Here is a 13,242-nt window from a genome sequence, read left to right as displayed (position 1 = left end):
AGCTTTACACAGACACAGGAAGAAACACCTTTAGTCTTCATGATATCAGTCTAAAGCTCCCCTGATAATTAGATTAACAAACTGAAGATTAGAGCAGCTACGCTTAAAGTGCTATTAAAAACTGCCCTCCATCAGATTACAGCCATAAAGCTTTTAGAGGACTGATCAGCTAAAACCTTCAACCTACTATTAATATTAAAAAAACAGCAAAAGAAAAGAAACTTGACTTGGACAGGGTGAACCTTTACTTTGCATAATAGATTAGTTGCTTTAAAGACTTGAAGAACTTGGTGTTCAAAATGGATTATTACCTCATTACTGATCTGAGCGGGGGCGCTTGCAAACTCAGGGTTGTTGGCAAACGTTGCCAAGTTCTCGACAGCCTCAAGCAGGGGAGTTGTAGCGAGACGACACCTGTTCCGGTTCTCCTCGGAGAAATCCCCGTCCAAACCCTTTAAAGAGTAAAGTAAAGAATAAATATTTGCTCGTCTTCACCTTAGCCTCTAAAGGGGATTATACATACACATCTGGACCGCCACACTTGAAGAAAATATTTTTGTAAAAATTTACACTCAACGTTTTGATCAGATGGGGAGTTGACCTTGATGGTTTTGACGAGGTTGGCTGTCGTGTTGGCAACCTCTTTGGCGGACTGGACAAACTGCCTCCTAGCCACGGGGTTGGAGGTTTTGGAGGAAGCTAGGCGGCAGGCGTTACACAGCGCTGAGGTGTGTTTGGCTACAATTGTTGCTGCCGACAACACCTGACAAACAAAAGGAAAAGAAGACAAAAAAATGTAAATCATTATGTTGTGAGGTGCAGCCAGTAGCAGCGCGGACAATAGGACTGATTTGAAATGAAATGTTGAAAAAGATCTTTTGAACAGAAAAACTATGATACAAAGAATAAAACCAATGTAATACTTTTTGGTTTGGCACAAAAAAATAACAGAAACTATTATTCCTAATAAATAAGCTCTTTAAGAATAAAAAAAATGCATGTTGGACCCACAGAATCCATCAAGTTTGTCTCCTTTTTAATGCATTTTCAGTCATTAAATATGTGTTTATGTAAATAAGAGTAAGCTGCATCCACTCTGGCAGCTCCGAGTGGAGAATCATCATTGCTAATTAACTTAAACGCCATGATGTTGCCCGTCCATGCTGACTGAAGCATGGCTGACTAATAGCCTTAACTACTGCAGGGTCCGAGTGTAAAGTGGGACTTAAAGTTAATTAAGATTCCCCACTGCACTCAAAATCCATATGCTCATGAATGATAGCAGGTTTTAAAACTCTGTAGGGGAGATATTTTTTCAAGAAATTGTAATGTGGTGAGATTTTTTGCCATGTAATCTGTTTGTAACTTTTAATACTGTCTCTAAACCTCCATGAACTCAATTGAATACATTACAGCAACATAACATAAATGTTAGTGTAATTACAAAAGCTTACAAACACATTTTTTTTTTAAACAAATGGCTTATCATTTGTATTTGAAGATACAAATTCATAGTTATTTATTTTTGGCACTGATTTCTCTGTCCATTTGAAATGCTTTTAGTTCAGTACTGGTTCTTCCTACCTGTGACGGACTGCTAGCTGGGTCCACTAAATTCTGACAAGCTGTTTGTATGGCTTGGTGAGCCCGAGCAAACTGAATTGGATCCACCAACCCTTCATGACCTGACTGGCTGTTGGGATCAGAAACACCCACGAGGTAGGAAGCCTGTAGGAAAGACAAATACCAGAAAACAAGTCAAACGCAGTATTTCTCCACTTAAAGCCTTAGTCACATGTACTTGTACACAAGGGGTTGACCTGTACGGGTGCTGCTGGAGGATCAAGCACATAAGTGGTTGCTTGTTATGTTATGTGTGTTAAGTGTGTTGTGAACTATTTATAAAGCTATGTACACACAGTAGATTTGAAACGCATTTAGCCCATGGCTTTCACACAAGACAAGCAGGGAGGGGCTTCTTTTACTTTTTTCTAGTGCATGTTTACTAGCGCATGTCCGTCACCTACAGTTGGAAGAAGGTTGGCGCGCAATGTCTAAGCGGTGCAAATCTCTAGATTTGAGCTCAAAAGGAAAACGGTTTGGTTCATTGCTAGCATCCTTGCAATGGCGGATATGGATTAACATCATGTCAGGATAGTGGCCTTGGTTTAAGTTTATTTGAAAAACAAATGAGGACGTCATCAGACTTGACGCTGGTTCACCAGATAAACCAGATAGTCTCTAAAGTTGGTGAGTTTACCAAATCTGAGTCTCTGATTGGTCAAAATTTGACCTGGCTTAGCTGCCAGTGTTTTATTTGTACAGCCCAAAAAGACATAAAAACTTGCGTAGATACACATGAGTGCAAGAGTTTTGAAAGGTGCATTTACATAGACGTTTAAAAGGTTTTTTTTCAACGAGCTCACAGATCGGTCTACGATCTTGATATTTATGCAGGACACCGTCATGGCCTGTACTGGTTTGCCCAGTTTTTTTGCCTGCAGACGGCCCGTATCTCCCCCTAAGGGCAGTGATGACTAAGGCTTTAGGAGCATTTGCTCTCACAATATGAGACCACACTCATACTGTCCACACACTTCTGCTCAAACCAGCATGCGCGCACAGTACACACCTAAATAATTGATAAGACATACAGATTCACATGGAGCTGAATAGAAAAGTGTCTGGAAAGTGGATAAGCAGAGAGAAAAAAAGACAGCTTCAGTGAGTGTGGCCCCTTTCCTGAAAAGGCAGCTGAATCTTGGGGAGAGATAAGGATGCTTTTTACAGTTCTAAAGGTGGGAGTCTGTAAAACATCCATGAAACCTGGCTCATCCTGTTTCACTGCGATTGGCTGCAATGAATATTTGCCTGGCAGACTTTAAATGTCTTTAATGGGAGCCTTCAACACTTTCAGCGCTTTCACACGCAGTTTAGAAACCAATATAAGCTTTAAAAGATTGATATTTTCAAGGGTAATGCAATGTGGTCGCTTCTCCAAGTGATAAAGAAAACAAATTTAAAGAAAAAGAAGTCGACAAAGAAGGTTTCACTGTGTTGTCACCTGTCCAGCCGCTTCCGTCAGCCCACACAAAGCTTTGGATGCCAGACTCACACTTTCCCCGAAGGCTTGAACATCACCTGTCTTACAGTGCTGAGAGATACCTGCCATCGACTCCCCCAGAACCTGAGAGGTGTGGAAATTAAAAACACACACATTATTCAAATTATGGTCTTCCTTCCCTGTCAAATACTTTTGACAGTTACAGAATGGTCTTGAAAGCCCGTACTTTGGAGTTCTCCATGACGCTCTCAATGCAGTCAAAGTAGGAGAGCTCGTTCACAGGCTCATTGGGGTTGTCTAGGAGACCTCTGACAGCCTGGAGGCAGATGGAGATGAAAATAAGTCAAATTACTGTGATCACAACTACAAACATTTCTGCTATTACATCCTGTCAAAGCATCAATCAAATGATTTAAATTCTGAAATAAGTAAATATAGATAATTGATTTGGCTGAGTCTGAAAAAAATGATTTAAATAGAACTTTGTATGCACTTTAAAGCTAAAACTTTTTGCGTTTTTTTAGCTAAACAACCTGTAATGTTCGGCTACGCTGGTCGTTTTGGTTCAGTTGTTCCACTTTGAGCACAGAGATAAACTCAAAAGATGGCTCCTAGAGCCGATCCTGGTTCTTGACAAGAGGCCGCATGGTTGTATTTAGACTGAAAATTTGTTTGAAAGAAAGAAACTCTGATTCACATAAAGCAACTCAAATTCTGCAGCAGTAAACCATAAGAAAACAAAATAAAGCATAATTTGTCTGTTTATGGTAAATCTACCTCCAGCTCCCTCAAGGCGTTGTCACACTCCTTTTGTCCCGCCGCTTGCTGGGTACAGAGCGTTATCAGCTGGTTAATACTCTCTGTCACTGCCCTGAAACACACAGGAAGCCACACAAAGCTCTCACATGTGTCCTCTGAAAGCTCACACAGGAAGGCTTTACTCACAAATGCTTTTAGCTCTACTATTCAAGCATGGCAGTGCCAGCTCCTGCCAGTGATTGGATAGAGCGGGACTTCTGAGATCGTCTCGAGTTTGTGTTCAGCTTTGCTGAGCACAGACAAGCTCCAGCCAAGACTTCCATCTTCCTAATTAGACAGTGAGAAGTCAGTCAGGCCGAAAGCCCTGTGGGACCAGCTGCTCAGCTTCTTTCCACTAATGGGAGGATATATACCCCCGCTAGCTCCCTCAAACAGACAGATCGTAGGAGTGGCATACAGATACAGGGAAAAAGAAAAACATTTCCTTTGAACATTACAGCTCGATCAAGAGCAAGATATAGATTTCAACAGAATGGATTTTTTTCTTTAACAAGTGTTCTGAGATATTTATTTAAATTCATATATCAGCCAAAGTGTACATTTCATCGCACCTTGCTGCTACAGCTAGAAGATTTTTTGCATTGGCTGCACCTGGATCCACAGACAGAGACTTGGCTGCCAGCAGCAGCTTACTGGACGCCATGGAGATGTTCTTCAGGTTACCTATGACTTGGATCTTGTCTTCTTTGCTCTGCAGGTGTGGGGAACAAGAAGAAATCAACATTTGATTACAATGGCAATAAAGAGAAACTATCACCATTTACACTTAAATCAACTGACAGTAAAATCTGTAAATGGATAAAGTTCTACCACCCAGATTCTCCTTTAGGTGCCGTAAAGTTTAGAGGGGTCATGAAACATACTTGGGTGTGTCCTGCCATCTCAATGCCAGCATCCAGGAACTCATCAAAGTCTTGGCTGAACTTCCCCGAGGCTGCAGCCAGCTGGCGGCTCGTTCCACGAGAGGAGTGGACGACCTCGCCCGCAGAGTGGTTGAGCTCGGCGGCCGTGTGGTTCAGATCGGTCTGGGCCTCCTGAAACGATTTACTGCAGGGGGGGAGCTTCAAAAGCAGGACACAGAACAGAAACCGTGAGTTATCATAAGGGATCCAGTAGACAAAATGAAATGTTCTGTGGATAGTAAATATTTTGTGATAGTAGTGGTTTGTGTAAAAGACTCACAAAGTCCACTAGGAGCTTCTTGCTGGCCTCGCCGATGCTTCTGAGGGCCATGTCAACATCCTTTTGGCCTGGCAGGCAGTTCACACAGTTATTCAGGGAGTGCGACACTGCTTTAGCTACCTGAAACACATCCCAATAAAACAGACAGTAATATAGCAGTGCAATACAACAAAGCCCAAAACCTAGAAATCTTCAGACAGATACGGAAAATGTAAATTGACTGTTGCAGCTTATTTCTGTCATCCCAAAAGCAGATGTAAACAAAATATATACGTCCTAAAGGATTGCACTGAAATAAATGGTTTTTCCTCTTAAACAAGATATATCTGAAATCTCAGGGGAGACAGCAGAGAAAATGATTATTTTAAAATAAGTTGTTTGCAGGTTAGATAGGGACAGGAAGCTGGAAAAAGCAATATTGTATAAGCGTACATAGTTATTGGTTTATAATACGGACATATTTGTAGAAAAAAAGAAGAAAAAAACAAACATAAGGTATATTGAGGACCTTTTTTCTCACTTTATTCAGTCAGATAAATGCTTAATATTGTACACCAAACAGACGATGAAGGTCAGAGCAAAATATGTGTCGAAGGGCAACTAAATTCTTTTGAAATAGGAACATTAAAGGAAAATTAAATTGCTCATAAAGCAATAAGGTGGTCATTATTCTTGTGTGATACTAACAAAACAGTTTTATTAGTAAATCATGCAGCTTTATAACCTTAAAGCAACACATATTCTATTATGACAGACAAAAAGATACTGAAATTAGTTTTAAGGAGAATAATAAGGACACTATGTCAATTAAGACAATTGTGTTTCCTATTTGGGTTATTATTAAGTTCTGACAATGACGAATACTGAAGGTAAGTTTGTTAAAAAGAAAACATACATAATTAAAAATTCAAAATGCCCAGATGCTAAAAATCGTATGGCTTTTCTTTGTAAGATTTGAGCAAAATAACACCAGAATACAGCTCTAAAGCCAAACATTTTAAATCACTTAGAATGAAGCATATTTTTACATACTTTTCCAAAAATTAAAGTGATTTTTGCTGTTGTTGAACATGACCCAACCCCCATAACAACACATTTCCATCTGCCCTGCTCTTGTGTCACCTGAGCCAGTCTCTGTTGACTATCAGCATCTCCTGGATGAACCAGAGCCTGATGGGCCTCATGGATCAGCATGGCCGAGCCCTCCATCACGCACTGCGCCGAGTCCAGCATTGCAGCTGCAGCCTGCGGCTCCTTGGTACAGGCCGCCACTCCTCTGGCTGCTTGAGCCAAAGTCCTCAACGCTTGTGCTGTTTCTCTGGCAGCAACACCTGCAGAAAGGAGTGGAATATATTTCAAAAATGACATTTTCACCTTTTTAAACATTATGGAACTGTAAATAATGTGAAAAACTTTGATGCTGGAATGATATCAATACTTTTATAAATGATAAAATAAAATGTTATTTTTAAAAATAGGACTAAGAAAACACATTTTGCTTTACATGAAAGTGCTAAATAAATTTCAAATCTAAAAGGGAGAACAAAAAATCCCAAAGATTTTTAGAATTTGCATTTTCCCACAAGGCTAAAACTTCCTTTCACTAACTATCCAAAATACGCTGAATGCAAAATATTTTCTTTGACACTTTCAAAAGAAAAGAAAAGAAAAGAAAATCCAACTACAGCAGTAGATAACTTGGTAAAAAAGACTGAACCTTGTGGTTGCAGCAGTCTTTCTACACAATAAAACACTACCTGTATAATGTTCGTTTCCCTGTGCAGCACATGTGAGCAGCTGAGCCATTGAGGAGCCCACGGCTTTAGAGGTACTTCCCAAATCCTGAGCGCACTTTTCCAGCTGTGTGAGCAGCAAAACACACAAGCAAACAAGCTGATGATGATCTCATCATGACGGTATGGCTTTCTCTGCTAGGCTGTGAACCGCTTCAGCGTATTCAGAAACCATTAAAAATGATTTAAGCTTAAATTTTAACAGATGTTCCCAAAACAGATCGAAAGATGTTCTTGTGTGTGTAGTTGTGTTGCTAAATGGAGATTTTTTTGTCACAAAAACTAATTCTAATTTATACAAAAAAAAATCATGTTATTATTAGAAAAATAGTCAATGAAAAAATAGAAAAAATATCACTGTATATTGACGTTTTAGAGTAATAGAAAATACTCCAAAGAAGCTTTCAAACTGTCAAAGCACTATTTTAGCAAAGAACGAGGTGTACTGACTGTTTCTCCAGGAAGAGGCTTCAGTTGACCATCAATCACAGATATCTTGGCATCCTGAAGTTCACACTTAAGCGTCTGCACAGTCTTGAGGGCAGAGTCTATTTCCAGAGGACCACAGGCTTCATGGGCCTTCAAAAAAAACATAAAAGTTAGTCAAAATCTATTTTTGCACAACACTATAACCTGGGGAGCTGGATCTGTGTTGAATCAGGCAAGAAGGAAACTTCCTGCATGAGTGGGATCAGCATTGTTATCTTTGACAGGGTTGTGTATAAATACCTTCTGGGTGGCAGTTCTGAGCTCTGCCAAGCAGGTTGCTAAATTCTTGGCACACTGGCCCAGTTGCATAGCAGCAGCCTGGTCAGCTACCGTAGGAACTGCTGACTTTGCTGACGACACCATCTTGCTTCCAGGCTGGATGTGTGAAAGAAACACATATATCCATTGGTCCTTTTTCGTGTGTATGCTAAATGACTGTTTTAGGGTATACTAACCTGTAAGAAGTTCTGGCTGGCCATGATTAGGGCGAGCTGGGGGCCAAGCTCCTCAGGCTGGGCCTGGCTACTCCTAATTCCTTGCACCAACTGGGGAATGCTATCCGCTACCGCCTAGCATTTCAGAAAAAAATCTAATCATTTGCAGTACCTTGGATAAATATTTGCATATGAGTAAAACAGCTTGATCGTACCTTGCAGCTATGCACTAGCTGCTGGTGCGACGCTGTATTTTTGTTGGAAACAGCAGCATTTTGGGCAGCTGCGATGGTCTGAGTTGCAGCAGCTGCGGCCTGCTTAGCAGCTATCTGTTCACAACATACAAACGGAGACGATTTAGTCTGCAGAAACAAATTCGGTCTTCCTCTATTATGGAGTCATGTTCTATGTTTGGACAGAGTTATAATCAAACTAGGAGGAGTCCCTGAGAATAGGAGGAAAGAGGAGGTAATGGGATTCCATTGCTCAACTTTATGTCATCAGTTGATCTGAATTACTTCCATCACTGGTGTGTTAAAAAAATAAGTTGAGAGAAAAATTCATATCAATGTGTTATTGCTTCAAAAATAAAAATATGGATAAATTGTGCTTTATTTGTCAATGATTTACTAATATTTTAAATCCACAATACAAAAAAGATTCATTTGCATAACATAACATTGTATCTACCAACTGAAAGACATGTTTTAATGTCTTTAATGGGGTCTTAATGTTTCTGAGATAATTGTTACAAGCACACTTGCAGATTAATAGCGGCCCTTCTCACTGGCTTACATGCCGCCCTGATGGAAGAGACCATTAGCACCATTTCTGTGACCATCTGATGCAGGGAGGCAGTCTGAGATGCCTGTCTGATAGCGGGCTGATCCCAGCTTCTAGGTAATGAATACTTTATGGAGCTTGGGAAACAGAACGTTGGGTGCTCCAAAGCAGATAGGTGGTGATGATGATTAGGAGCAAAATAATACCAAGCTAAACACGGATATTTTGAAAAGTCATTCAGAGCTCTGTTGGGATTTACAGATCAGTGGAGCGGGACGGGGAAAAACACAGACGAGTGACTTCTTGGAACTGTTTTATGTCATGTTTGTACTGCTAGGATGACAAAACCTAAGAAAACAGTGTCAGTGTAACATTGCTGCCAGGAAAAAGGGGCGCGTTTGGATTGGGGTCAAACCAAATAAAGATGAGTACGGTCGTCTGATTCACCTCCAGCCTGTTGACAAGTTTCTTCTTTATTGCGTTCTGAGCTGCAGCATTAGTAGCAACACGGAGCCCCTCTGCTGCCTCCCTGAGCCGCTGCTGCTGGTCCTCATTCTCTGGGTAAGCCGCTGCTCCCTATAGGCAAACAAACACACACTCAAACCAACACAGCCCCACTGACAGGATACATGTTTCACATCCAGAGTGCACACTTTCAAGTAGAACAATTGAACTCATTCTGTGACAGACTGCAAAAATAAAAGAGCATTTCCCTCTTTCTGCTCCCTCTGGGTTTCCAAGGTAACCATCAGTGCTAGTACTCCCTCTTTGATAATGAAAGTGATGCAGTAATTAATATGTCACGGATCAAACATTTCTTAATGAGATTAATGCAGTCTTCACTTTGCATGGGTATTTCACACCCATAATATTCTGCACTGAGGGCCTATTGAGAGGCGATGATGACCCTCTTATGATGGTGTAGCTGTTGCTGCTGTGTTATAAAGAGACTAAACTAGGGATACAGTTAAGCTTAATTCCTTCATTACCACTGCTGATCAGACTTATAATTCCCAGAAAAGTGTGACAAAACAGAGTAAAGTCACGCTCACCTTAGCAGCCTCCACCATTCGGGCGGTGGCATCAGCCAGGAGTTTGGCTGCAGCCAGCAGTTTCTTAGAATTGTCGACATCAACCTCCGCCTCTGCATCCGACCGCATGGCGTTGACCAAGTCAGAGGTGGCCTGAGCCAACACCCTGGCCTGCCGTACCATCTCACCTGTTCAGACAGACAGTATGGTAAACACATGGAGTCAAAAGGCAACAGCACAGCTGACAGGCGTTTTGCACCACGAAGATGGCAACAATATCTTTCTTTTCTCAAAACAGTCTACTTAAGTGTATTAGAAACACATACAGTTACAAGAGAAAGTAAAAAATGTGGTCACTCCTATTAGAACTATTTTACTAATAATACATAAAAACAATCAGACAAACAAAAAAACAATAGAACAGACTGAACGCTTCAAATAGTTAATTTTGAAGCGTTTAAACCCGCTGTATGAATGAAAAGTTACCAAGTCCTCCTGCTGTAAACTCAAAACATTGATTTTACCTCCATATTCCACTAAAACTGAAGGTTTCAAATGACTCATCCTCTTTTTAAAAAACAATATCATTCACATCCATACGTATATATTAAAACATATTCCCACACATCTGCTAGGAAAATAAAACCTCTGTTTTCAAAACACCCACCTTCGTCTTGAAATAACTTAGAGAAAAGTTTGAAAGATTTCTCTGTGCTTTACAACCAGGAGTCAGTCAATAATTCCATCTTACTGAATGATGCGATTCTTCTGTCTCTTAAATATCCACTTTGATCACCTTGTGATCTATTTTCAAAGTGTTCCCCGTGTTTTTCTTACTTATGATTGTGGTGTTTTTAGTTAAAAAAAAAGTAATTTTCTAGGACATAGTTTCTGCAGAGCAGCAGTAGTTCTTTAGAAATGTGCCTCGGAGTTGTGGGTGGAATCGTTGGCCCGGGGCAACCTCGCCCCCCTTTCCTTCTCCACTGTTGAAAGGAACTTGTGGCCCGCCCAGTGTATTTTCTACCTTACAAATAAGTTTTTTTTTGCCACAATTTGAGCAAAAAGATTCTCAGAAATACAATTGTGAGCTTAATTTTCTTAATATATGTACATCATCAGCGGAAAAAAAATCACAAAAAACATAATGAAAACACAAAAGATACAATTCTATAAATTTATAATAAGGATCTTTCCAACTTAAAATAATAAGCCCAGTTTGGGGTAATGGATTTTTCAAATTTAGGTTTTAAATTATCATGTTGTTGCAAATATATAATACCAAAAACACTGGACTATTTTAAATAATTTTGAAACAAAATAGAAGAATTTGGAGAATTGAAAATTTCGACATTTTTTTATATTACATATCTATCAATTTATTAAAAAAAAAGGAGATTTTACTTTATTTTGGAAAAATGCATGATGATTTTGGAGCAACACTTTCAAAACATGCAACGTGTACAAAGGAGCAGGATCCAGTACTAAACTGTAAAAATATGAGAAAAAAAAACAGGAAAAAAATGATACTTAATAACTTTTGAGCTTTAAAAAACCTGTACAGAAAGAAAATGACAAAGTGATATATTTTTAGCTAAATTTTTAAGTGCTAAAAAGTTAATAAAAACAAGAGGAACAGGATTATAAGCTACAAAAATGTTTGGACTTTATAGAAAATGTATTCTAATTTTACAACAAAAAATGACTGTGACTTTTATTTAACTTTTTTGTCAAGGTGTGTTAAGTTTTTAAGCATTTTTTAACATAAATCACAAGAAAAATGTTTCCCTTTGCAAAAGATGCTTCGGCCATGTGTTTCGAGTTAACTTTCAAAGGCCCTCTGATGCTGATTGAGACCAGATTGAGAACTCTGTAGTGGGTTTGGATGACAAGTCTTCTACAACCCCTTGAGAATCGGCTCCCTTTGAAAACACTTCAGCCTCATGGCTCAAACCATAACAAATAACCTGAGCTCTGAACATTTGTAGAGGATTTGAATCCTGATTTTACATGGAGGCGAATGCGGGAAATATTATAATTCCCAGAACTTCAGTCTAAACATATTAAAGGAGGTTAAGCAAAAGCATGTATTTGTAAAACATACCCTAATTTCCCTTTTGTCTTTCTTGTTGACACTCACCAGCATCGCCCATGGAAGTAAAAATATTTTCGGTCACGTTCATTATTGTGTCTGTGGCCTGATCGTAGCGGCCGATGGGCTCTCCGCAGCTTGCGTAATGGCGGACATGTTGCAGTAGGTCACTGAGGGCCTGGCTCACTACGCCAGCTGCCGCTGCTACTTGTTTTAGCAGTTCGCCATCGTCGCTGGCTGAGCGGCAGGCTTTGACGCAGGTCTCAACAGAGCGGTCCACCAGTTTACCGGCCTCTACAAGCTGTTCCTGACACACGGGGGAGCTGATGGTTGGACTTACCACCTGCATAACACAGACATTAAAAACAGGATTTAAAAAGGGAATATTATCATAGGAAATTACATTTATAGCTGTTGTTGTTCACCTTTCCCTTTAGAGAATCGGCACACCGAATCAGCTTTCACTGCTCTGTACATTTGTTTTGGCAAAGATTTTTACAAGACGCCCTTCTTGACACATTCCTGTTTATTATCCAGGCTAGGGACCGGCACATGGAACCCCAGACTTGGGCCCCCTTAATGAGGCAGTAGTGAAGGGTCCCACACTGGATTGGGCCCCTGGGAATTGAACCCTGATCCAGTTGTGCCTCAAACTACATTTATAGTAAAAAATGCATTAAATTTGAACTAAGTACTAACCACTTAACAAAAAAAGATTACATTTTTTTAGATATTCAAGCAAGTTTCACCCTTATATTCTGTTTCGGTCAAAATCGACCCATCTTAAAGTGTGAAAATGGGTCCATTTTGACCCAAACACCTCATAATGGTTAAAATATGATTAAAAAATAGTACTTAAGGTCCAGGAAAAATGTTTATTTCACACCTATATTGTGTTTGGGTCAAAACTGACCCATCTTCAAGCATGAAAATGGGAAGAAAGTGTGAATATGCGTCCAGTTTAATCCAAACACTGTAAAAATAAAAAATATGATTGAGATTTGGTAAAAAATGTCTATTTAAAAAGATGGTTGAGATTTGGTGCTTGAGATTTAGTAACAATGTTTGTGTAACCCTTATATTGTGTTTGGGTCAAAATTGACCCATCCTCAAGTGTGCAAATGAAAAAAAAAGTGCAAATATGGCTTAAGAAATATGATTAAGATGTGTTACTTGAGATTTAGTAAAAAAATGTTTATTTAAAACTTATATTGCATTTGGGTCCAAATTAACCCATCTTCAAGCAGGTAAATGGGTCAATTTTGACACAAACACCATATAACGGTTAAAAAGAAGATTGAGATATGGTCCATGGGATTTTGTAACAATGTTTATGTAACCCTTATAACATGACCCCAAACATGACCCATCTCAAAGTGTGGGAATGGGTCCAGTGTGAACCAGATATCATAAGGGTTAAAATATGATTGAAAAATAGTACTTGAAATTTGATAAAAATGATTATTTGAAATATGATTGAAATATGGTAAATATATATATATTTAATATATAAAACCCTTGTGGTCAAAATTGACCAATTTTCACTGTAAAAATTGGT

General features: G+C 39.4%; 1 protein-coding gene across 5 annotated transcripts in view; it reads right to left on the bottom strand.

Moving 5' to 3' along the window:
• Positions 1-13,242, bottom strand: part of tln2b (talin 2b) — a 95,355-nt gene that overhangs the window by 20,328 nt on the left and 61,785 nt on the right. For 3 of the 5 annotated variants that reach the window (XM_024281946.2, XM_024281947.2, XM_024281948.2), the window contains 18 exons: positions 11,733-12,027; positions 9,617-9,783; positions 9,012-9,140; positions 7,997-8,110; positions 7,803-7,916; positions 7,588-7,722; positions 7,309-7,437; positions 6,823-6,925; positions 6,188-6,396; positions 5,066-5,185; positions 4,747-4,944; positions 4,435-4,574; positions 3,842-3,935; positions 3,291-3,380; positions 3,065-3,187; positions 1,585-1,728; positions 578-763; positions 312-452 (listed from right to left, as the gene is read on the bottom strand). In XM_024281946.2, the coding sequence (XP_024137714.1) occupies positions 312-452; positions 578-763; positions 1,585-1,728; positions 3,065-3,187; positions 3,291-3,380; positions 3,842-3,935; positions 4,435-4,574; positions 4,747-4,944; positions 5,066-5,185; positions 6,188-6,396; positions 6,823-6,925; positions 7,309-7,437; positions 7,588-7,722; positions 7,803-7,916; positions 7,997-8,110; positions 9,012-9,140; positions 9,617-9,783; positions 11,733-12,027 (2,631 nt within the window). The remainder of the gene's footprint in view (positions 1-311; positions 453-577; positions 764-1,584; positions 1,729-3,064; positions 3,188-3,290; positions 3,381-3,841; positions 3,936-4,434; positions 4,575-4,746; positions 4,945-5,065; positions 5,186-6,187; positions 6,397-6,822; positions 6,926-7,308; positions 7,438-7,587; positions 7,723-7,802; positions 7,917-7,996; positions 8,111-9,011; positions 9,141-9,616; positions 9,784-11,732; positions 12,028-13,242) is intronic. The other 2 variants (XM_024281949.2, XM_024281950.2) reach the window with 1 other exon arrangement.

This window comes from Oryzias melastigma, linkage group LG6 (genome assembly GCF_002922805.2).
Source record: "Oryzias melastigma strain HK-1 linkage group LG6, ASM292280v2, whole genome shotgun sequence".
Taxonomy (NCBI): domain Eukaryota; kingdom Metazoa; phylum Chordata; class Actinopteri; order Beloniformes; family Adrianichthyidae; genus Oryzias; species Oryzias melastigma.
This window is presented reverse-complemented; position numbering and strand designations above follow the sequence as displayed.